We start from the raw sequence: 26,822 nt of genomic DNA, 5'->3' as shown, positions 1-26,822 counted from the left end.
CAAAGGGCGTATTGAGTGTTCATGTTGAGATAATAAAATTGAACGGACCGTGGTTTATGTATTTGTACTTTTGTACTATACTACTCCTATTGTTGTTACTAAGTGGAAAAATTTACTTTCAAAGAGACCAGAGTACAAATACTAATAAAAGTTATCAAAATAAAGTTAATCTTAACTTTAACATCTAAATTACTAAAACTTGGATTATTCAGGACTCGAATATTTTATCGTTTGTCAAATAGCCCGTATTCGACGTAAATCATTATTTACAAAACATACAATACATGTTCAAACTAACAAACATAAATAAAAATACCTTCTCTATTGTAATCTATTATGTAAAAAATTTATAAAAAATATTGAAAAAATTAATAATTGTTAAGTTTTGTGGCCTCCTGATTTTTTGGTATAAAAGTAAAAACAATAACATTTTTTTTTCTCTCAAATTTTTATATTTTACAACGGAACTACAATAATAATAATGACTATTTGTAAAAATGAATTTTTCAATTAATAATAATTTGTAATGTTAAAAAAAAATTTCAAATATTATTATTATGAAATACAGTGGACCGTGTTATCAAACAATTACCGAAAAACTAAGCTAATATATCGTAAACACTATTATAATATTAAAATTCGAATGAAATGGTCAAAAGTTGACTTTTTTCTTGGGTAGAAAATTAAAAATGTTTCAGGAAAGCTCAGACCTTTTTGAGTCATTACAAAAAATTAAAACAATTAAAAAAGAAGAAAATAATTAAAAAATTTTTTCACAATAGATTGATAAAATTATTGGAAAAAAGTAGCTATATATCACTAACAATAATCAGAAGAAGTAAAAAAGTAAGTAAAAATGAGTATCATTAAAGTAATTATCTCCAGATTAAACAGTAAATATTTATCAATTTCTGTCGGTTAAAAATAAACCAATAAATCATAAATATAATTGTTAACATAGTATAGTAAAGTGAAAAATTAATCATAAATAACAGAATATCAATTAATAATGGATATTAAAAAAAATCAATAATCAATGGGAATAAATAAATTTGGATTACGCAGCAATTACAACGTCCATGATGATGAAGAGTTTAAGATTGACACAAGCAAAGAGAGTAGAAAACAGGGACCTGATCTTCATTGTGAGCGAGCTTATCCGTGGACTTACAAATATATCATCACTAGCATGTAAAATAGAGGGGGTCAGTATAAGATGACATCGCCCCTTACCCTGTATCATCATCGCATCATTCTGGCCGCTCTTGAGGACGACGAGAGGGCAGGAGAGTTCACGAGAGCATAAAAGCACCGGACGAAGAAAACTACGACGTTGTATTCAACGGACTCGTTGCTTTCATACCTATTTGTAAAAATACTACTTTATTTATTTTTTTTAACTTTTTTTTTGTTCATTTTCATTTCTAATTATTGAAATTTATATTTGTGACAGTGTGACATTGAAAGCAAGAACATCATGGGACACCCACCCCGGCTTATGTCCGCGGGTATAATCGCCGCATTTTTAACATGTTCCTTCACTACTGCCTTCGCAGGTAAGTTTTTAGTAACTGATAATTCATAATTAATTTATTTGTTTTTTTTTTATTTTTAGAAAAGTGAAATTTTTGAGTGAAAAAATATTAAATTTTAATGCGAAGAAATTTTAAGAAATAATTTGAAGCAAATTTTGAGAATTAATTCTGAAATAGGAGATTGATTAAAAATGAATTATTTATTATTATTGTTATAATTATTCTTATTATTAAATTGTTGATAATGAGGTAGCTCACGAGTATATCATTAAAACGATTATCGTTCCGCCGGATAGAACGTATTTGACCGGACATTTACTAAATTGAGCTCGACGTACATCATCACTGTTACTCCCTTACTTTACAAAATTGATCTACCGTATTATCTCTTTTTATCTTTATTGTAATGTAATATACAAGGTGTCCCAAAAGTCACGGACGCCATTGTAGCATCTGATGAAAAAAATAATTCTGAGACGAAAAGTCCTCAGCCATTTTTCAATTAACCACATAGATAATTATTAATTAAAAATAACGTCTCTTTATTTGTTAGAGAGAGAGCGCTAGTGTCCAGTAAAGTATGTGCCAAACAAAGACACAACTAACTGTATGACTAACTAGTTTCTATAGCTAACGTAGTCACACATATTTACTTACACATTCACACGTGCAAGTGTCTTCGTTGGAACGCACTTGACTTGACACTAGCGCTCTCTCTTTAACGCATAAAAGGACGTTATTTTAATTAATAATTAATTATCTATGCGTCTGATTAAAAAATGGCTAAGGACTTTTCGTCTCAGAATTATTTTGTTTATCAGATACTACAATGGCGTCCGTTACTTCTGGGACACTCTGTATAATATATACCGCATAATATATAAATAAATTTTATATTAAGTACGAACAGTTCTAGAACATGAGGGTATTAAATCTGACACTTTTCTTGTCACATCACGAAATTAAATTCTCATTTGCCCATTAGCCCACCCTAACTATTTACTCTGTTTAAATTTATTAAACAAATCTAAATATCCGTCAGTTATTTTATTCAGTTGATTTAAACTCAATTGATTTTATTTTTTTATTTCGGTTTGTCTTTCATTGAATTAAGCTTAATTTTTTTATTTACTTGTCGTGGACATTTGTCTTACAATGTTTTTTTCATTATCATTATCATTAATTTCGAACAATATATAATTATTAAATTAATTAATTTATATAATGGATAATTGATTTTTTACTCATATGAAAAGTTTGAATTTTTTAAATGATATTTAGTTGAAATAATTTCTATTGAATAAAATTATTAACTTCAATTCTCATAATTTATAATTACGAATTATTACAATTATATTAAAAATTATTTTACTTTTTAATTTTATCAACTGTTAATATATTTTTAAGTTCATTTTTATAACATCATACAAGTTGTTGTAATATGTATAAAAAAAATTTAATGTTTGAAATAATTTGAGGTTTAGTATTGAGCAATTTTTTTATATTTCTTTAAAATGATTCAATTATTTCTTTAATAGTTTCACTTTACTAGTATTTAATGACATAAAAATTTTTTTGCGTGTCCGTTTTTTTTTTCAACGCATAATTTTCAGTTTTTCTTTTAAAAAATTAAATTCGTGAATTTTTAATAGTAAAAATTGTTAAAATTTAAAAGAAAGAAATAAATATAAGAACAGAGGGAAATTAAAATGAAAAAATGAAAATAATTAATAACATATCTGCAACATTTTTAAGAAATTGGCAAAATCATAAGACCCGATTAAGCGATTAATCCTGACCCGTGTTCAATATTTTTATTTATTTTTCATTTTTTGGTTTCGAGGAATCGTTGGGAGGAGTGATAATATGAGATATGATAAATCATATTCTGAATTATGAGTCTCGTAGGGGTAGATAAACATATCTATTTATCTTAATATGTAGAAACAACGTAATTTATGGATTAATGTAAAGACACAAACTTTCCTTAGCGTTTTATTTTATTTTTATCATTACGTATTTTTACACCCGAGATATAAATTAATTAAACAGTCAACAACAATAATTATAACTGTAATAATGATGATGAATAATGAATATAATTTATAAGAGTGTAATGTAGCTTAAAAAAAAAAAAAAAAATATTTTAAGGTCATTCAAGATGTGATATCGCGAAAAATACCCAGTAAATATATAGGATAGAATATGTCACAGGTCGAGTGACTCAGTGCTCTTAGTACCGTCAGATTATCGCTTTAGCTTCACAAACGATACGTTGTTAAAAATATTTTTTTCTTCTTTTCATTATATTTGATACTTTTCAATTTATTTATCTCTCATATTTTATATTATCAATAAAACAATGCATATATAGTAGTTATTAAGCTTTTACATAATTGTAAAAACACTTTCAATTATTTATTAACTACTGATCATTTTATTTTTCAGATCAATGCATGGTTGGATGTCATGGAAGTAAGTTCATTTATTTCTTCATCAGATTTTAATCAATGTACAAAAAAAACTTTTTTTTTAAAAAAAGATACTTTTAAAATTTTAATTCTTTTAATAAAAAAATTTTTTTCAAAAAAACTTAAAAATTTTCATTTTCTATTAACTTCAGTATTATTAATTCATTATATAAAATGATCCAATCTGCACAAATACAAAATGATGTAGATTAATTTAATAGCTAATAAATTTAAATGAATAAATCACATACTTGAGTTTGAAACAGCAAATTTTTAAAATAAAAAACAATTTTTTGGTAAATCGCTAGTGCGTTAAATTTTTTTGATAAATATGATACTAAAATCATCAAACACCTTACAATTTTTGGGACTTGGTATAATAAATTACTTTTTAGTTCAAAAATATTTTTAAGAATTTATACTTAAAAATTTTTTTAATCTCTACAAGTTTAATTTTTTTACAAAATTATTTTTTCATAATAATTTAGTTTTTATAAAAATAAAAAAAAGTGTCAGATGTCTGTTAGCTTCAGTATCGCACTTAAAATTATTTCTTCCAATTATCAAATCAAGCTAACTTAAAATTTTTTTCTCTTTAAAACAATAGTGCAAACGAGTAAAGCTTACGCAGAGGGACACACATACACATATGAATACGAAGGAACGTCGGTAACGTCAGTTAGTGAAGTTGAAGGCGACACGAATGTAAAACTCAACGCATTAGTTGAATTAATCGTCAAGCCAGACTGTATTCATCAATTGAGACTGAAAAATGTCCGCGTTAACGGTGCTGTAAGTACCTATTGTCATTTATCTTTGTTCTTATAAATCTTAGTAAGTTACAATGACCTCGTCTTATACTTCTAACCTCTAATCCCTTGATCTCTGGCTTCTGTTGTTCGGCAACAAAATAAAACAAGTAAATTAATTAAAAAAACTTTTTTCAGCCGGCACCGCAAAAAGACGTGGAGAACCACGCTTTCCAGTTCAATTACCACGATGGACATATTGACACGAGTGTTTGCACGGAACCCGAAGACTCTCAAGCTTCGCTTAACATCAAGCGGGCGATTGCTTCACTGTTTCAATCCGCTGTGATGCAGGACTCTGGTGTTACGACACACAGGGAGACCGATATATTCGGGACATGCCAGACCGACTTTGAGTTCCGCCGTGAGGGCGAATCCACAATTGTCCGCAAGTACAAGAACTTCAGCAAGTGTTCGTACCGCGAGAATATTCGTCACGCATTAATTAACGCGGTCTACGATGAATCATCAGACATAAAAGCATCTCCAGTTCTTGATTCTACCCAGCATGTTGAGCAGAGCTTCAAAAAAGGAGTTCTTCAGTCGGCCAAGTCAGAGGAAATTTACAAGTACCGTCCATTTTCCAACGGAGATGCTGGAGCAAAGACTCACGTCGTTTCAACCCTAACCTTCAAGTCTGACAACGCCAATCCAGGTTCACCTGGCCCAGTATCTCGTCCCAAGTCGATAATATTCGAAAATCCTCATCCAGTTTCTGAGTCATCGTCGCCTGATGCGATAATGGCGGCGTTAAAAGCCGTAAAACAACAAGAAACTCCTGAAGGAGTCAAAAGTGGCGTTGCTGAGAAATTCGGCGCATTGATTAAAGTCCTGCGCAGAAGCTCAAAGGGCCACATATTGTCGGCTTACAATAAAGTCAAGGCTGGAGTCGATGGTTTTGACAAGAACACGGATAAAAAAACTCTTCTAGAAGCTCTTTACCGCGCTGGAACTGGAGATTCTGCGGAAGTTGTTATTGAGTTGATTAACAACAAAGAAATAACTGGAATTCCTTTGATAGCTTACTACGCGAGTCTTGCGCTGGTAAATCACGTAAGTTTGCCAACTGTTGCTGCGGTAACGTCACTTTTAGATCGCCCGAAACTCCCTCGTATTGCGTATTTGGGAGTTGGTCGCGTAATTGGTAAATACTGTCAACAACATGATTGCGAAAACGCAGCTGAGGTGAAAGAAGCACTTGGGAAAATTTCAAGCAAATTGAGTAACTCAAAGTCCGGGAATCGTGACCAGGAAAACGTTTTGATTGCTGCATTGAAGGCACTTCGCAATGCTAACTATCTAGATGAACCGACCATTGAAAAAGTAATGTCTATCGCTAAAGATAAAGCAGTACATCCACGAGTTCGTGTTGCTGCGATTGAAGCGCTTACTGCTAAGTGTTCAAAGCAATGGATGATGCCTTTGACTAAACTATTCGGGGACAAAGAAGAAGACAGTGAAATAAGAATAAAAGCATATTTAACTTTAGTTGAATGCCCGTGCCCGCATGTCGCTAATGAATTGAAGGAAATAATTGACTCTGAAACAGTTAATCAAGTTGGCTCTTTTGTGACAAGTCATCTGCGTAATTTACGTGCCAGCACTGATCCAAACAAGCAAGATGCCAAGAGGCATTTCGGAGAGTTGAGACCGCGCTCTAAATTTCCTGAGGACTTTCGCAAGTTTTCATTCAATCGTGAGTTCTCATACAATATCGATACACTTGGTATTGGTTCTGTTGCTGAACACAATGTTATTTACAGTCAAAAGAGTTTTGTACCTCGTTCAAGTAGTTTGAATTTAATCACTGAATTATTCGGACGGTCATTTAACTTTTTGGAGATTGATGCACGTACTGAAAACTTGGATCGGCTAATTGAGCACTACTTTGGACCCAAAGGTGTTCTCAAGCATAAAGAAGTCGCTGGATTGTTGGTTGACGGCAAGAAGCAGTTTGATGAAACTTACGGCAAATTAAAAGACAAGGTTAACAAGGTTGCTCGCAATCCTCGTAGTGTCAGTCAAGCTGATTTGGACGAGTTTGCACGCAAAGCAAAACCTCAAGAGACTGAAGTTGATGAAGATTTGGATCTTGATCTCTCCATCCGCATGTTTGGCGTTGAGTTGGCTTACATCGACATGCAGGACAAAAGCAACCATAAGGACTCCCAGCCAATATTGACCAGCTTGCTTGACCTGATCGACCATCTCGCCAACGCAATGAAGAACTCAAATTACCACAACACGCACCATGTCAATTTTATGGACATGGACTTGGTTTATCCGACAGGTTTGGGATTCCCGCTGGTCGTTGGTGTTGAAGGAAACGCTGTCAGTCAGATCAAGGCCAATGGAAACATCGACACGAAGGCTATCCTGAGCGACCCAAAGAACGCGGTCATAAAAATTGGAATGGAGCCTAGTGCAAACATTGCATTGGAAGCGAGTTTGATGATGGAAGTTTTTGGCTCTGAATCAGGTCTGAAGATCATAAGCCGTATGCACACTTCAACCGGCTCAGACTTTTCACTTAAAGTATTGAACGGCAATGGCGTTGAAATTAGCTTCGGTGTACCCAAGAAGAAGCAAGAGATCATCAACCTGTCCAGTCAAGTGTTCTTCGTCGACGGAAAAGGAAATTTGAAGGCACCCAAATTCTCATCTGGAAAACAACACAGCGATTGCTTCGATCAGTTGTCCCAAGTTTTGGGCGTTACTGTTTGTGGACACTTTTCGTATCCTTATGATAGCATTGATGCAGTTCACAAGAAGCCTTTGTTCCCATTGGGTGGTCCAGCCAAGTTCTTAATTAGCGTTGAAAACAATGATGTCACCAGCTATATGTTCAAGGCTTACTACGACCAGAGCAAGCCCAGCGAACGGTCATTTGAGGTGACTTTTGACACTCCTAAGAGCCGTACCAACAGACGAGTTTCTTTGCGCATCGACGGAGCTAACAAGCCCGAAGAGAAGTACATCAAGGCTGCCCTGGAATCGCCGATCAAGAATATTAAGGGAGAAATAAAGTTGGAGAATACTGACAAGAAGAAGGCGCTCTCTATTATGGTCAACCACGATTCTGATGAGTATCATGCGACAGTAGGTCTTCAGGCTGATGGTAGCAAGTACAAACCTATTTTAGAGTACAAGGTCCCAGAACACATTGAGAAACTAGCTGGTGCGAAGGGATCTTCTGGCAACAAGGCTGCTTATCGAGTAGAAGGTGACATTGGAGTGGAAGATCAAGGAGATGGTAAGAAATACTCCTTCAATCAAGTTGCTTTGATCGCTTCCGACAAAAAACTGGTTGGCCTCGATGGTTTCGTTGCCGTGAAGCCCAATGCTCTTACTATAGACACCAAAGCTTCGCATAATGATGAAAATTTGAGCATCAAATTCGACGGAAAACGATCGCCCGAAGGTTTCGATACGAATTTCGCAGTTGTACCTTCCAAAAATCCAAACATTGGGTTCAAAGTAATCTGGCACTATGGCAGGACTAATAATATGATCGATCATAACTTCGTAGTGACTTATGGCGCAGACTTGGACTCAAAGACCAACAGATTTGCGATCACCGATCGCCTGGAGTACAAAAAGAACGAAAAGCCAAGCCATCCTTACGATTACTTCACTTCTATGAAAGGCAAGTCTGAGATAACGTGGCCTGCGCAAGACATTTCTGCTAAATTTGAAAACGAGATCTCTCCCAATAGTTTTGATTCTGAGTTTGACGTAAAGTATGGCAAGTTCAAAATTGGTGCTGATGTTGAGGTAAAATCTGAAAAAAACATGCCTCAAAATTGGGAAGCTGGATTCGAAGCTTACATTATGGATAACAAAGTCGCCCTTGAAGGTAAGCACAAGAAGCTATCAGACTTCAAACACACATTCGCAGGCAAACTAGAGCTCCCAGGAGGAAAATACGAAGTCGATGTGCAATCTGAGTGCCAGATGGATCCGCAGAACAAAAATATCCAGTTTGTTGGAGACTTGAAGATGAATGGTAAGAGTTTCAAAGTCGATTATGGACTAGCTGCCACTCCTTCGCAGATAAACAACCACGCTGTCGTCTCGTTGGATACTGCCAAGTACCTAGATTACTTGTTGAACGTTCAGATTGGGGCTAAAGCTTCAGGAAAGCTCAATTTGAATGTCAAGAACATCATCTTGGTTAATGGCCAATACAACTATCAAAACGGCAAAGGAAACGGTAACTTTAATATCAATCTGATAACAATCAATCGCAAGATCAAGGGAACTGGAGATGTAAGTGTTACAGGACCTCGCCACGTTGGCAACTTAGAGATAAGCTTTGACGATAAGGACCCCAACAAATCAATAAAATTCTCAACTGACACAGAATTGGACAAGACATCTGTTAACTCGAAGAACACTATTGACTTGTTTACTCATAAGTATGAAGTAAACGGCAAAGGACACTTTAAGCGAACTCCCCAAAATGGCTACGACTTCAAGGGAGATGGTCAGCTGACTCTACCTAATGGAAGATATATCGTTATTGAAGGTAGCCAAGTTGCGGATCGCACCGCCGAGAAATCTAACATCAAGGGTAACTACAACTTGATGGATTATGAGAAGAAAGGAGGTGAACCCCGTAAGTTAAGTTATGAATTCAACCTTGCACTTGTCGAACCCTTGAAACATGAATTTGATTGCCAGCATACCATGCAATTCATGAACCGAGATGGAAAGGACATCAATATGTTTGTCCATACCAAGCACGCGGAATCTAAGGACAACAAGCACCACAGCGATGTTAAGGTCAACCTTAAGGGCGCTTACATGGTGAAGCCTTTCGACTTTGACTTGAGCACTAAGTACTCTGCCAGGAAAAACAACGTGCCTGGAATGAATGGATCATGGAAACTGGACTCTTCATTGGGCAGCGACTTGTCCTTCAAGGGCACTGAAGACTACCATCACAGCGAAGGACCTACGGATCCAAATGTCGTGGAGACTAACTTGGCTTTTGTCTTCCCTAGTGAGAAGTTACGTAACTTGAAGTACAGCAAGATGCACAGTATTTTGCTGCCTAGTGATTCGGAAGGCAACAACAAACTGGACTACAAGAGTAGGTATGCACTGACTTACAATGATGACAAGAGTATCAAGGCTGAAGCTGCTGTTACTCAGACTGGAGTCAAGCCTGGAAGTGTCAAGGAAGGCAAAGGACATGTTTCGCTGACTGTTTTGACTTATCCACCGCTGATAATCGAAACTTCTTTCAAAGATGACCCGACTGGAGAAATCAAGAAGGGCTCAGGTACTGTAGCTGTCAATTATGGAGATTCCAAGACCTCAGGAGAGTTCGCTGCTGCGTACAAACCAGATATGAGTGATGTTAAGATTACTGCTAAGGCTTTAGTGCCGATGGAAAAGATCCATGCCATTGAATTTGGCCTTGAGCATAAACGCGAGAAAGATGGCCCATGGAACAATGACATTTACGTTAAGACGGATGATAATAAATACGAAATGAAAAGCGAGTTTGAAATGAACCCTGCTTTGCATCATGCTCATGTTATCTTCACTAGTCCGAGCAGTAAAGTTGAATTGGCAGCTAAGGTCAATAAACTCAGTGAGACTGAATACAAAGGTGAGTTGTAATTTGTGGATAATTTGAAGAATGTTGGCTTGAAGTAATGATCATGTCGATGATGATGACTTTTATATTTTAGGAGAGTGGAAGATTGATTCAACTGGCTTTGCTAAAGGATTCGCAACTGCTGATGGTCATGTTAAGTTTGATAACATGGATAGCTTCATCATCGAAATCAACTTCGACAGTGACAAGATTCAACATCGTAAGATTCATGCTGAAATCACTACAGCACCTGCCGTCAAGACTGGCAAGAGGATTCTTCTCACTGTCACCAGTGATGGAAAGAATATTGTTACTGGAAGGTAACTATTATTATTATTAATTTTTTTTACGCTAAAAGGAAAAAAAATTTTTGTGTAGACAAGGACTTCTTGATTCAAGAATTCGTTGAAATTAATCATTTGTATTTATTAATTTCTTCAGACAAAAAAAAAATTGTTCTTAATAATTATCAAGAATATATCGTGTGACAAATGTCAAAAGGGCGTACTCTTACAGTAACCCGAGAAAAAATTTTTCTATATAATCATATATAATTGTATATAATCATATATGATTATATGTGAAATCACATATATAATTATATACAATTATATATAATTACATCTTTCTCTAATCTTTATAAAAATTACATCTTTCTCTAATAATAATTGTCTAAACAAATTTTAATTGTTATCGTCACCTAAATTTTCTCTGATGGTATTGAGACTTCATACCGATAATATATTATGGTGAACAATTAATAATGAAAAATTAGTCATTCTCCAACAATTTGGATCGGGTAGCTGGCTTATAATATTAACTATCTTAGATTTATTAAATTTAAAACACCGATCTCCATATATTAAGTATACATTATATATAATCATATATAATTATATATAATCATACATGATTATATATGGAATTGTATATAAGATTATATATGACTATATATAGAGCAATATACAGCCATGCAGGATTGTATATCCTATATACAATTATATATAAGTATATATAATTATACATGATTATACATGGAATTGGATATGAGGTTATACATAATCATATATAATTATATATGACTATATATGGAGCAATATACAACCATGCAGGATTATATATAGTTCAATATACAATTATATATAATTGTATAAGTATATAAGTATTAGGGTGCTTCATTTGAGACGACTATTTTTTTTTCTCACTCCATTGGCGAAATATTGTTCTTTACATAGAAAAAAAAATTCTCACCAAAGGATAGTTCTTAATTTCAATTTTAAGTACTCGCTGGATGAATTTGAAGTTTTCTCATTTAATTAACCCGTTAAAATCATTTTTTTTGCTTAAATTATCTATAGCATAGCGACATTTCATGATATTCATTTGACCATGGGCGGAAGTTGTAGAGGGATCCTTCCTCTTTAAAAGCTCTGACAGCTTATTTCCAATTTATGAGCTATCTCGCCAGTAAAAAATTGTATATTTGATTTTTGCTCAAAAGTCGTGGTTTTTTGATTTTTTCTCCTAAATTATTGATCTGACACCAAAATTGCAAAGGACCTTTTTTGTAAAGAATTTAATTTTCTAAAAGATAGATTGATAGCTGAACCCTTTAAATGAAATTCCTCTGAGATAAATTTAATTAATCACAAGAAAACAATAAATGACACTATTTTATCGTAATTTTTATACTTTTTAATAAAACAACAGTTGATAAAAAAAATTAGGATGACGGTTGACTCTAAAGGCCATCCTTGCAACTTCCCGCTCATTTTGTACTTAAGCGCTCAAAGTTACACATTACGTTTTTGAGCTCTTCGAGCTCGAAAATATGATTGCTGTGTCATTTTGAGCTCTCCGAGCTCAAAACTCTAATAGCAGTTTAATAAAACACAATTTTCACGCGGTTGGCGGCATTCGACGCAGTTTTCAAAACTCCATGAAGGACTATTAAGTTCAAATTGATCGAGCCAGTAATTTCGAAGTAATACCGAAAAAACACTTTTTTCGGTTTTTTTTCGACAACGATAACTCACGAACGAATCAATTGATTTTGACCGGGCTTGCGGTGATCGATGTGGTTTTTTATCTTAAGAGCTTATGAGATTTTGGAATAGATCGGTAAGGCCATTTAAAAGTAATTCCAAAAAAACGACATTTCAAAAAATTTTTTTTGTAGTTTTTTTGAGATTTCTCAAAATCTACTGATTCGAATCGGTCCAAATGGTATTTAAAATCTAAGTTTAGTCGAGCTCTTTCGAATGGCGCCAACCGCGATGAAATCGGTCAAACCGTTCAAAAAGTATGAAAGGTTTACATACGGCCACACACACACACACACACACACACACACACACACACACACACACACACACACACACACACACACACACACGCACGCACATACTCACACACGCACACACGCACGCACACACACACACATACATACATACAGGTAGATATACGGACATCATCGCGAAAACATTCAGGGAAGTTTCCTAGGACCTCAAAACGTCTAGATCTGATGAGAACTAGATTTTCGAAAAACGAGGTAAAACCAATAACTTCCCGATTTTTGAAAATTTTCAATTTTCTTAGCGAGAAGTTAAAAATTATAACATTGTATATTTTTATAATCAACCATTTTGATATCGTTATAATGCCTAAATTTTTAAAATTTTAAATCATCTTACAAATATTCTCATAAATATAGTTACTACATATAATATATCCAAAATATATAGTCATACATAACTCCAGCTCACAAAAAAAAGTGCTTTGGACCGGAACTACCTATTGAAATGAATATTGACCCACTGAATCCGAATTTCAAGTCCGTTTGACCCGGTCACCCTCCAATATTGAGCATAATGCAAAAAAACCCCAAAAAATTGTAAAAAACTGCAGTCACAGCAATGAAAAAATTCTTCTGGACCCAGATCAAGTATGATTCTTGTGTATTTCAATTTACTGAATCTAAATCTGAACGTTAATTAGCCCAGTGCCACGTTAAAGTTTTAAAATTAAAAAAATCTCAAAAAACCAAAAAAATCAGGAAAATTGCAGATACAAATATGAAAAAACAATCGATAAAACATGATTAAATACTTTTCTTGTATTTTTTCACGCATGAAATACAAGAGATAATAACAAACGGAAGAAAAATTTACTGCGTAGATCATTTGAGAACAAAAGAGTTCGATACCAATGAAGAACAGTTTAAAATTCGAGAAAATCGTTCTCTTTATTCTAGTTATACGTCATTTTTTATAGATTTAAAAATTTTTTATATTTTCAGATTCTTAATTTGTATTTTATGCGCGAAAAAATACAAGAAAAGTATTTAATCATGTTTTATAGATTTTTTCTCATATTTATAGCTGCAATTTTCCCGATTTTTTTGGTTTTTTGAGATTTTTTTTAATTTTAAAACGTTAACGGGGCAAGAAAACTTCAGATTCAAACTCAGTGGAACAAAATACATGAAAATCATACTCAATCTGAGTCAAAAAAAATTTTTATCTCGATAACTTCAATTTTTCATGACTTATTGCAATTTTTTTGGGTTTTTCTTTTTTTTTTTTTTTTTTTTTTTTTTTTGGCAAATTTGGTCGGCTTGCCAGGCTACTTAACGTTCAGATTTAGTTTCAGTAAATTGAGATACATAAAAATCATACTTGATCCGGGTCCAGAAGAATTTTTTCATTGCTGTGACTGCAGTTTTTGCAATTTTTTGGGGTTTTTTGCATTATGCTCAAAATTGGGGGGTGACCAGGTCAAACGGACTTGAAATTCGGATTCAGTGGGTCAATATTCATTTCAATAGGTAAGTCCGGTTCAAAGTACATGCCACTTTTTTTTTTTTGTGAGCTGGAGTTATGTATGACTATATATTTTGGATATATTATATGTAGCAACTATATTTATGAGAATATTTGTAAGATGATTCAAAATTTTAAAAATTTAGGCATTATAACGATATCAAAATGGTTGATTATAAAAATATACAATGTTATAATTTTTTTTATTAACTGTTGTTTTATTAAAAAGTATAAAAATTACGATAAAATAGTGTCATTTATTGTTTTCTTGTAATTAATTAAATTTATCTCAGAGGCAATTCATTGAAAGGGTTTAGCTATCAATCTATCTTGTAGAAAATTAAATTCTTTACAAAAAATGTCCTTTGCAATTTTGGTGTCAGATCAATAGTTTAGGAGAAAAAATCAAAAAACCACGACTTTTAAGCAAAAATCGAATATACAATTTTTTACTGGCGAGATAGCTCATAAATTGGAAATAAGCTGTCAGAGCTTTTAAAGAGGAAGGATCCCTCTACAACTTCCGCCCATGGTCAAATGAATGTCATGAAATGTCGCTATGCTATAGATAATTTAAGCAAAAAAAAATGATTTTAACGGGTTAATTAAATGAGAAAACTTCAAATTCATCCAGCGAGTACTTAAAATTGAAATTAAGAACTATCCTTTGGTGAGAATTTTTTTTTCTATGTAAAGAACAATATTTCGTCAATGGAGTGAGAAAAAAAAATAGTCGTCTCAAATGAAGCACCCTAATAAGTATATATAATTGTATAAGTATATAAGTATATATAATATATGTATAAATAAGGATATATAAGTATATATAATTATATATGACTATATATGGAGCAATATACAGCCAGGCAAGATTATTTATAGTTCCATATATAATTATATATAATCATACATGATTATATATGGAATGGTATATGAAGTCATATATAATCATATATAATTATATATGAAGCAATATACAGCTATGCAAGATTATATATAGTCCCATATATAAGTATATATAATTATATATGCTTATATATAATTAACATATATAAACATTTTTTTCATATAACCTGCATTGAAAATGCGAGTTTCAATGCCTGTTGAGCCAACCGAATATAAACTAGACAATTTCAAACGAATGCGTCTGTGCCGGGCAGGAATCAATTATTTCTTCCCGGCGGACAGAAAATGACGATTTTCAGCCCGCGCGATGAAGTTGCAGCTTTATTTTCAATCCTATCAATTGTTTGTTTATTTTATACCTTTATAATTGTCATTCTAACCGTTAACTAGTACAGCTGTACTGACATATTATAATTCTGTTATTAAGCATAAATAAGAATGACAAAAGAAAACTATTCAATTTACGAATAATGTTTGATAAAAAATAAACCATTACTTTCTATTTTATTATAAGCTTTATAATAAAATGATATTTTCGCTATTTGTCTGAAACTATCTAGTTCTGGTTGGCTCCAGACATTGAAACTAGCATTTTTAATGCAACTTATATGAAAAATATAATGTGTGACGCGGGATGAAACACGATTTCAGACCGAGTGATGCCAGCCCTCGCTTCGCTCGGGCAGGCAACTTCACTCTTATCTGGTCTGAAATCGTTTTGTTTCATCCCTAGTCACACAATATACTATTCTTTGAAAAAAAATTTTTTTCGGTCATCACAAAAAGTGTAAAATGATGTTTATAATTACGTTTAAATATAATTCTGAAATACAAAATTTGTTACATTTCCTATGAGATGTTTTGGTCTGCTCTGCTACTACCTAATAATAAAATCATTATTTATTTCATTCTTTAAATAAGTGTTATATTATAATGAGATTCGGTAACATAAATAAATTATGAATTATGACTATCCAAATATATTATAAAATCAATTTTTATACTATATTTATGATAAACTCATATGGTACATTATGTAGATAATAGAATAATTGTTATCTAAGACAGCAGCATAGCAGACAGAAACTTCAAGACGCACGGAGATCACCAAAGTTAATCAGCATTGAGCAGGATTAATAGTTGGATGGGTGACCGCTGGTGTTATAGCCGTAAAATTATATCTAGATATTTTTTTTTGCATTTTAATTGGTTACAGAGAATTGCGTAGGGCCATATTAAATACTATATCCATAAAATTAACCCAACAATTAATTAGATGTAATAAATATGTAATTAAATATTATATATATATTTAAAAATATATTATAATATAAAAATATATTAAATATGTAATTAAATATTATATATATTTATATATAGTTATATATGATTATATTTGGCCATTTTTCATATATAATCATATATAACCAATTTATATATAAATATATAATATTATATATAAATATTTTTTCTCGGGAAAATAGGATTTCGGGCCGAAAGGGCGAACAAAAAAGTTTTTTTCCCCTTATCAACTCAAAATTGTCCAAATCATTAAGATCAGTGAAAAAAATTTTTTGAGTTACCAACCTCAAAAGGACACTTCTCAAAAGTATACGATTTCGTTTTTTACTACAAAATATGAAAATAATACTTACCTCAATGAAGCAATTTTACATAATAAATATGAAAAATGAAAAATTGAACTATAAAAAGAGGCAAAATGAGCAAGGAAAAAAATTTATTTTCTGAATTTTTATAAAATCGTAATAATTTTTTTTTTTTCAGTTTTATTGGACTCTATTTGTAATTCTCTAATTTTTAGAAAATTCCGGGTTACTTTAAATTATTTTTAAAATAATTAAAAAAAAAAAAAATTATCTAATTTTTTTCTTTACTGTTTTTGAAGCCATGTTGTGTGATTCAGATTGAGAAAAAATTCACTTTTTTGAAAAATAATTGTGATGATAAAATATAATTAAAACTTTTGAAATTTCGCGTCTTAGTAGCTTGATAACCATATTTAATATTTAATATCCATTTTTGTTGTTTAATAATAATATTATTACTATTTTTAGGATTTTTTATCTTCATTTTTTTTTATATTTTTACTCTTAGAGCCATTAAAATACAAAACTTGAGGAGGTTCTTTGGAACAAGATTTTTTTATTTTTCAGTTCAGAATAAGTTTGCAAAGTGATTAGAAAAAAAAATTTTTTTATACGCTATACACCCTTTTGGCATTTGTTACACGATATGTTCTTTTATTAAAAAATTTTCCTACTAAAAATATTTTTTTATACTCAATGTATGGTGCGAAAACAAGAAGAAATATTTAATTAACTTTATTTAATAATTATATTTGTTTAATTGATTTTAATTATGCTTTGCAGTACAAACTACAATAGACGTGACGAAGCAGGCACGGTGATCGTCGAGGGCAATGGAAACTTACAAATCGGTGAGAATGAACGTAGCTCCAAATTTACTTACTCACGCAAACAATTGACACGTGAAAATGATGGACAAGTGGGCACTGCTATTCTTCTTAACGCCAATTTCGGACCCTCGGCTGTGGTGGGTGAGCTCAAGCTGTCCGACAAAGAAATTCTTGTGTTCAACAGCTACTGCGAGCAGAGCAAAGACTGTGCACACTTTAAATTGCAATCTACGATGGACACTGATCGTATGTATCAACTAATCTTTTTTATCTTTATATTTGAATATGTTGATTATAATTTATAATTATTAACTTAACATTTTTATAGAAAAAACACGCTTAGATCACCAAATAACCGTGGAAGTTGACCTTAAGAAATTCAAAGTACCAGTTGAGTTTGGCTTGAAGACAACCACCAAATACTTTGCTGAAAAAATGACTTTTGACCACACAGCCAATCTTTATCTTCACACTTCCAAAGACAAGACCCAGTACTCGTCACAAATTTACTCTCACCCCAAAGAATCGGCGATAATATTGACTCTTCCAAGCCGCGAGTTAGCTTTGATTGCTACTATTGATGTTCCAAAGTCTAAAACGCCTATGGGTCCATACAAAATTGATATCTCAGCGTATCTAGACCGTAAGAATCACCCGAATGACAAAACTAGCTTCGTAGCCAACGGTGATATTAACGTTGAGAAGAATTCTGCTACTATCGCTGGTGACGCCAAATTTATTTACCCATCTCAACCTAAGGTAATTATTCATTTTTTTTTTTCAAAATTTTTTTAAATAAATTTTAAAGAGGAAAATCTCTTTAGACGGCTGAAATTGAGTTATTTTCATGAGTGGTTCTATACATGATTAAATAATCATATCATTTTAAAGTTTTAATATCATTATACTTAAACTTTGAAGAGTACAAAATCAATTTTTTTTTTTTTTTACAATATTATTTTTCTATCGATGTGAAACAAAAAAAAAAGTGCTTTTTATTTCTAATTCATACACGAGAAAGATAAATCCTTAAAATCATGAAAAAATATAAAATTAATATCAAGTAAGTTCATGAAAAAAAAAGTTCAAATTTTTTACTATTTTGTTTGACTAAATTTTCAATATTTTGATTTTTTTTTTCGCCAGTAAGGTAAAAGCGCCAATAGATGCTCATGTACCAGTATATGATCATCTATTGGGGCTTTTACCTTATATTCTCAACATATTTTCTAAATAAAAAAAAATCATTTTTTTTTTTTTTTTTTATAGGGACACTTCATCTTTAATAAAAATTTGTTTTCATCAGTTTAACAATGCATACTTTTATAAAAATTAATAAGTTCCATAATAACTAAAAATTTTTTTATTACAGGAAATGATGGTGAAAGGAAAACTCCATTACGGAGGCGAACATTTGCTAGACGCAAATGTAGACATCGACGTCTTCGCGAAGAAAGCTCAAAAAATAACAATAGTAGCTCACTTAGTCAAACACGAAATTCCGAAAGGCTACAACATAACCGGAGAGTTTGAATTTGGAAGCCGCGGGCAGCAGCTTAAAGTAGACCTTAAGCAACACTTTGCCTTCTCCACCACTGAATTAGGGTTCGGTTCCTTCCTATCATACACTGACGTCAACCAAAAGCCACGTAACATCGGATCTCTGTTTTCTATGAACCTCCACGAAGCCCACTTCCTGATCCAGGGGCCAGAGAAAGACCTCCTGAAGACTGACACGACCATGGAATTCTCCAAGAACCTCCAAAAAATTGAGACCGAGTTCTCTATGCTCAGCAACCCTCCCGTAGTTGTTAGCTTTGAGGCCCACGACTTCAATAGCTTCAAGTACCAGAGTTATCAGAAAGACAAGCCAGACACCAAGTTGTCGATAAACGGGCGCCTGGTCCTTGGACAAGTAGCAGAATACCATGCAGACTTCTACAAGAGCGGCGAAAAAAAGAATTTGTTCAGCATCGGGCTCTTCTTGGATGAAAGCCGGTTCCTTAAGCCGACCTTCACCTACCAGAAAGACAACGTAGCGGTGGCAGTAGATTTCTACCGAGAGTTATCGGTGAAACGCGTCGAACAATTGAAGGAAGTCTTCAAAGCACTGATCGACGAAGCCAATATAGAATTCCGTGATCTGTTCGAGCACTTGAAGAAAGCACAACCAAACTGGAAGCCCGTGCTAGACTACTACCAAGGAGAGCTCGATAAACTGAAACAGGAGTTGAATGCTGACACCACTGTCAAAGAGATTCAAGCGACTTTGAACAAAGTTTTCGGTGGCTTAATTAATGCCGTCACTCAAGTAGTTACTCAATTCATGAAGCGCGCTACAGAGTTGAGCAAACAGGTCCACGAAATCGCAGATAAAATTAATGACGCTTTGCAAGCTATCTACCCGCGAATTAAGAAGTCTTTCGACCAAGTTTTGCACGCAGGTATCGAGATAACAGACGCTGCTTCTAAGCTAGCTGCTACTTACATCAAGGCCATTTTGGACATCATTAACCAACATCAAAAGGAAATCAAAGACATCATTGGTATGGTTAGCGAATTGGTGCATGATATTGTTAAAATTGCAATGAAGGGATACGGACAAATTGAAAATGAGGTCAAGAGTTTCATTAAACTGACGACACAGCAGATCCAAGCGCTGCCGGTCTACGAAATGTTGAAGGAGAAGTACCAGGAGTTGATGAGTTTCAAGGTACCTGACGCGATTTTGATGCCTATTGAAGAAGCGTTCACCCAGATCAAACGATTATTGCCCACTGAAGAGCTCAAACAGTTCTTCACTGTTCTTTATAACTACATTATGAAGCATGTTAAGCATCAGAAAGTCGACGATGGAACTGAAATCAAGAATATCTATGGACATGCCGTAGAGGCTACTTACTCGATCATAACTCTGTTGAAAAATCGTGGAAATGCCGATCACTTCTACGAAATCTTCGATGTTAGGCTACCAAGTCATCTAGGTTACATTAAAGACCTGCCTGGTGTACCGATCTTGAGGGTGTCGGTCCTCAATTTGATTCGTAATCATGAATTGCCAAGCATTTATGACATTTACCATGCGTACCGTCCGACCTTCTATCCCAGTGACATTATACCGCCGTTTAGTAAGACCGGTATTGTTGTTGAGGGTGGTCACTTCTTTACTTTTGATGGTCGTCATCTTACCTTGGCTGGTACTTGCGACTACGTTTTGGCCCAGGATGTTCACGATGGAAACTTCTCGGTTGTCGGTACCTTCAACAGTGGTAAACTTGTCAGTGTTACTGTTACTGCTCCGGGTGAAAGTATTACGCTCAAGAATAACGGCAATGTAAGTTTGATTTTTCTTTTATTTTTTTTACCAATTTTTATATTTTAATTTTGAGTAGATCATTTTTTAAATGCGTGTAACGTTTTTTGATCATAAAAAATCAAAAATTAATTTATTGAAGATTTTATTTTTATTCATTTTCTTTCAATCAAAATTTACCAATTGATAAAAAACATTTATATATCATTATATCGTGACATTTTTTTTATTTGTTCAGTTTTTCATGCGCTTTAAAGGAAAAACAGTATGATACTTTATAAATTAATGTTTGAAAAATGTCAGTAAAAAGCGAGATAAATAATTATTTTTTTTATATTAAAAATGTGAAAAAAGTAAAAATATAAAATTTTTAATGAATTCACCGTGAAAAATTTTTACAATTTTTTTAAGGCTAAAAAACAGCGGAGCCTCACATTGAAATAATTACCTAATTTTTTGTTAAAAAAAGATTATATAAAAAAAATTTTTTTCTAATATTAATATTAATATTAATCTAAAAGTTTGCAGACAAATTTAATCAATAGGTCAAAGAATTTAGTTGATATATATATATATATATATATATATATATATATATATATATCCTAGCGACATTTTCACTTTAGACTTGGCATTTGAAAATTACGAGGAGATTAGATTAATAAAGGATGTATGTCTAATTTAAATTACAGATTTTGGTTGATAATAAACCAGCAGAATACCCAGCGAGTACCAAGAACTTACATGCATTCCTTACGCTTCCAATTGTTAACGTTAAATCAGATTACGGTGTTCATGTCGCATGTAGCCAGAAGGCATTAATGATTTGCAGCGTAAGAGTATCTGGATTCTACCATGGTAAATTGCGTGGTATATTTGGTGACGCTGATAACGAACCTTATGATGATTTCACTCTACCTTCCGGCCACGTAAGTTTAAGCACGTTCTATGTATGCAAATTTAAATGAATAAATTTCTACAAAAATTTTATCTTATTAAAAATTTACATGTCGATAACTAATAATAAACAATAAATAATTACAGATAACGGAGAAGGAGGATGAGTTCGGTAACGCATACAGATTAAATGCCGGGTGTGCAGCAGCACCAGCAGTAGACCACCACCACCATCAAAGAAACCCCAAATGTACAGAATACTTTGCTGGGTCATCCTCAATGAGTCCTTGCTTTAATTACGTAAATCCGGGAATTTATCGGCAGGCGTGTGATCACGCAATGAGCGCAGAAACACCACGTGCGGCTTGTTTAATATCCGCTGCTTACTACGCTGCTTGTCGTAAAGAACGAGTCTTCATATCGATACCCGCCGACTGTGCTAGCTGCAAAGTTGGCAAAGATGAGATACCCATTGGCATTACTTACAGCGTTAAAATACCCAAGAAGGAGGCAGACATCGTTATTGTTGTCGAACAGGACTCTAAAAATGAAAAAGTTTACCACGAACTTATTGTGCCGATGATTACAGATTTGAAAGCTGAATTGACACAACATGGAATCACGTAAATATTTTTTAGATTTAAATTACATTTTTCATACTCAGTATTAAATTTTTTTTTTTTATATCCTCTAAATTAAAATACATGAAAGTCTTGAAGTTAGTCAAAGGTCGAAACTCGCAAAAAACGGGCCACGATTCATTATTGGTTAAAATTTAGGCGCGCGCGTAGCGCGCTATTCAAATTTCTAGTATATTTTAAATTGAATGAGCTTTTGAGGCTTGCATTTTTATATTATCCCAGGTTTTTCCGGCGGATAAAAAATAAACTCATAGGCCGCAATCGGAACCTCTCTAATAATATAAAAGCGTCTTACGACGAAGGAAAAAGAAACTTATCAACCAGGAATTTTTTTTATTTAAAATATAACTTTTCCTTTCATCTTATTGCGTCAATTTACTGTATTTTTATTAAGCGTCTCAACAAATGAGGGAACTTTTATTAAAATCTATTGTTATGTCCAGATTGGACAAAAACGAATTTAATTTATTTTGGTCCTGGTGAGTTATCATCACTAGACTGGGAACCCAGAAGACTAGAGGGACAGGATTTATTAATAAAAATTATTATTCATTTTATTTAATATATATTGAACATAAACTAGATTGATACAAATTTTACTTAATTGTAAATTAACATTCAAATTTTACATTGGAGAATTACAAAAGATAGACAATACCTGAAGTTGTTTCATCGACAATTAATTATTTTAATCTCTATTTATTCTTCGATTTTTAATTTACTTTATTCGGTTCAAAATTTAATTTGCTCAATGAATTTACTTTTGTTTACGCAATTTATTACTATTACACTGTATTCTTTTTTATAAATGATCAACATATTAAAGAAAGGATTTCTCGACGGGAGTCTCTGGTGAGACTCCCGCACGAGAGTACCTCCTAGCCGAGGACTTAGAATTAGACTACTCTACTACTCTCTAGACTGATTAGAACTGGACAAAAAGTTTGGGTCTCTGATTTTCTGGGCGGTTTAGTAAAGTTTGGGGAAAACTTTGTCCAATAAGATCCTGTTTTTCCAGATTCTTAGCCCTCTCCCTAAGGTTGCCTCGGGAAAGTAAGGGACTCACCCCACTCTAGTCAGGATCCATGAATGCGTTCTCTCTTACTCTCACGTTCCTAGTACTTTTTTAATTATTATTGTTTAATTAAACCATACTATTATTTGCTATCTTGATTTATTAGTTATTTATTGTTTGTTTATTATTTATGAAATTCTGGACTATATTGCAATTTAAGCTGAACAATTTATTTAATTATTAATTATTCATATACTACTAATATTTCTTCATTATTAATTTCATCAACTTAATATTTTGGTATTATTTATTTATATAAATAATAATTGATAAATAAATACGTTTTATCAAAGTGCGTATGTTATAAATTCTTCGAGCGTAATTTTTAATGTTGGGAAAATATATTTAGTTTAACTTAAAACGTTTAAAATTGAAACGGTTACATCTTATTTTTTTTTTGGTTTGGATTTTTCTTTTATTAATTCTTAGAATTTTTTTCGTTTCTGTTAAATACCAAACTTATCTTGATTACTTAGGTTAAGGTTACGTTTACTTATAGTCTAGATATACATAAAAAAAAAGAGCCCATAAAATTTATAAATTTCCAGGCCTCCTTCAAGAGCTGAACAGAACGTTTAACGCATTTCCTTTTACAGTGCCCCTTTGTATCGTAAGGATACAAGGTCATAAAAATAAAATATGTTTAATATTCTGATTTGATTAATTCTGGTTAATTAAACAGGGATGTTCATGTTGGACTGATCGGATACGGCGAGCACATGAAGTGGCCTCAGTACTACACTACCGGTGGTAGCATTAATATCGATGGTGATGTCAAGAATATAAACTTTAGCCCAAGTACACCGCTAATAAGTCTGGAAGAGGCTAAAGAGGGTGATGCAAAAACACGTCTCAAGTACGCTAAGCAGCGACTTGACATTGAATTGGGTACTTTTAAACTCACTGGTGCTTATGAGGAAGCTATTCATTATCCATTCCGTGCGGGTGCCGTCAAGGTTGTCGTTGGTGTAATCGCTTCTCCTTGTGAAAAGAGTCCGCTTCCTCTTTCGGTTAGTCTATATCCGTTCATTGTAATTTATATAAGTGTTTGCTGATAACTTATAACTGATAATAATTAATATCAACAATCATTAACTTCATTATTTTCTTTGTTAATTAATTTTAGCTCCAACACTTGCGATTATTGATGGGAGAAAAGATTTACCGTGACTCAGGTCTAACTTATTATCACGTCGGCTTCCTCAATGACATCCTGGTGTCCGGTAAACCACAGAAAAACGTGGTAGGATTTGATGTACAGTCTGGATACACATTCGCTGACAGTAAGAAGAAACCACTGGACGGAAGTATCGAAAAGAGTAACTTGGTTGTTACTAACAACGATGTTTGCGCTGGATTTGCTGTTTCTGTAAGCAATTATTTATTTTATTTCAGTATCAAAAATAATATATATATAAACTGAAAGATAAAAAAATTAATTTGATTTAAGAAGATAACTCTTGAATCAAGAAAATCATTATGAAGATTTTTATCGTCTTTAATCAAGAGGAAAAAAATTGGAATTTAGTCAAATTTACATATGCCAAGAAAAATTTATTAGTTCAAAAAATTTTTTTGCTTGATTCACGACGATCAAACACTTTTCAAAACGATTTTAGTGATTCAAAAGTTTTTTTCTTAAATCAAGTTAATTTTTCTATTTTTTCAGTGTATAATCGAGAGAATAAAGAAATTTTTTCTCCAGTGTATTTATATGATAAAATGGGGGGGGGGGGGGTTTAACAGCCGGTCCCTACGATAGCAGCTTTATATTTCTCTCCTAGACAAAGAAGAATTTAAAAAAAAACGCTCTGCTACGTAATAGATTTTTTGATTATCTGTTTCGTAGCAGAGCGTTTTTTTCGAAATTCTCATTTGTTTAAAAAAAAAAACATATAACTGCAATAGCTTTATAATCATGTGTGCAACAAGGACAGTATCGTTTCTTGCAGTGAGTGCAACGCGAGAAAAAGATGGGATCGGCTATTAAGTTAAATTTAGTATAATTGAAAAAATCGTGACCTGAATTTTTGTCTTTTCAAGGTTTCATATACTTTTTAGCGATAGTTACTTTATTATGATAATTTTTCAAAGTAGTTGTAAATAAATTTTAATTTCGCACTAAATAAAATTTGTTCATTATCTTATTTTGATTTGTACATGTGAATGTTATATCGTACTCTTAAAGCAAAAAAGCGTATGAAATTTTTTTTGACTCATTAACCGAGCAATGTTACAAAACATATAAAAATTTACTGAAAAAAAAAAAAAAAAAAAAACATTTTCATTTTATAACTTTTTGCTTATAAAATTGAACGTTTTAAATTTCTACGTCTATAAAATTTGAAAATTTTCTAACGTAGACTCTTAGGATGTTAGAACGTCGAAATTTGATAAAAGCTTTATTCCTGAAAATCTAACTAAATTCAATAATTTTTCAAATTTTCTCAACATTTATTTTTAAAATTTATTTCAAAAGTAGCAAACTATGTACATGGTGATTAATAACATCGAAAAATTACCAAGCCAAATTTTTTTTATTTATATAATTTTCGATAGTCATATAAAGACTTTCATAGTAGTCATAAAAAGACTTTAGGCTGTTTGTATAATATTTTGATTTAAAAAATTTTTTTGATTGAAGGCTGGAGGTGCTGCATTCAGTTCAAACCACTTCTTGGATGCAAAACCAAACCAGAAGAAACAATTCACGCAGGTGATGGCCCGTAGATTAGCTGAGGGTATAGCTAACATAGAATTACACGAAGACTGCGTGTGCAAACAGCGTTTTGGACTTGATGGACACAGTTACTGTAAAATTGTAGGCCGCAAAGATAAACACACTAAAGGCTCTAAAAAATAAATTTAATTAATTAACAATAAATAATTGAAAAAAAAACTTGATACAAACATCTCCTAATTAGTGCAACGGAGATATTCAATAGCAACAACGAATACAATATTAATAATTCCAATTTTTTTTTATGTAACTTTATATATTAAATCTAGAATCTGGCGTGATAACTATTGTGTTGCAACGAATAGATATTTTTTTTTAATTATTATTACTTTAAATTAAAAAAGCGCTCTTGTACGATACAACTACATATATAGATTATGTTTCATTTTGTGAATATAATAAAATCTACATAAATGTTAATAATAATATGAATTTGTATTCATTATATCCTCATTTGTTTGTTTAAATTTTATTTTGGTTAATCATTTTTATTTCTAGTTTTATAGTAATTTAAATAAAATAAAAATTAAAAATGGACTACAGTTTTTTTAAAAGAAATTCAAGTACTA

At 32.4% G+C, this 26,822-nt stretch overlaps 1 protein-coding gene across 2 annotated transcripts; it reads left to right on the top strand.

Annotated features, from left to right (window-relative positions):
• Positions 1 to 1,217: 1,217 nt before the first annotated feature.
• Positions 1,218 to 26,679, top strand: LOC123271820 (apolipophorins). Of its 2 annotated transcripts, XM_044738262.1 has the most exons (14): positions 1,218 to 1,369; positions 1,454 to 1,556; positions 3,984 to 4,010; positions 4,614 to 4,798; positions 4,954 to 10,435; positions 10,518 to 10,743; positions 17,541 to 17,833; positions 17,916 to 18,346; positions 18,960 to 20,921; positions 21,593 to 21,829; positions 21,945 to 22,420; positions 24,196 to 24,523; positions 24,640 to 24,882; positions 26,158 to 26,679. In XM_044738262.1, the coding sequence occupies exons 2-14, from the start codon at positions 1,478 to 1,480 to the stop codon at positions 26,374 to 26,376; spliced, it is 10,188 nt and encodes a 3,395-aa protein (XP_044594197.1). In that variant the 5' UTR covers positions 1,218 to 1,369; positions 1,454 to 1,477; the 3' UTR covers positions 26,377 to 26,679. The 2 variants fall into 2 exon arrangements, with proteins under 2 accessions (XP_044594197.1, XP_044594198.1); XM_044738263.1 differs by having other exon boundaries at positions 1,250 to 1,556.
• The last annotated feature ends 143 nt before the right edge of the window (positions 26,680 to 26,822 follow it).

Source organism: Cotesia glomerata, linkage group LG9 (assembly GCF_020080835.1).
Source record: "Cotesia glomerata isolate CgM1 linkage group LG9, MPM_Cglom_v2.3, whole genome shotgun sequence".
Lineage (NCBI taxonomy): Eukaryota > Metazoa > Arthropoda > Insecta > Hymenoptera > Braconidae > Cotesia > Cotesia glomerata.
This window is presented reverse-complemented; position numbering and strand designations above follow the sequence as displayed.

Bases quoted from the DNA above. Each gene is read 5' to 3' on its own strand.
- LOC123271820 (XM_044738262.1), top strand. From the start codon at position 1,478: ATGGGACACCCACCCCGGCTTATGTCCGCGGGTATAATCGCCGCATTT. The intron at 4,799-4,953 runs GTAAGTACCTAT...AACTTTTTTCAG, and splicing joins ATGTCCGCGTTAACGGTGCT to CCGGCACCGCAAAAAGACGT. The intron at 17,834-17,915 runs GTATGTATCAAC...ACATTTTTATAG, and splicing joins ATCTACGATGGACACTGATC to AAAAAACACGCTTAGATCAC.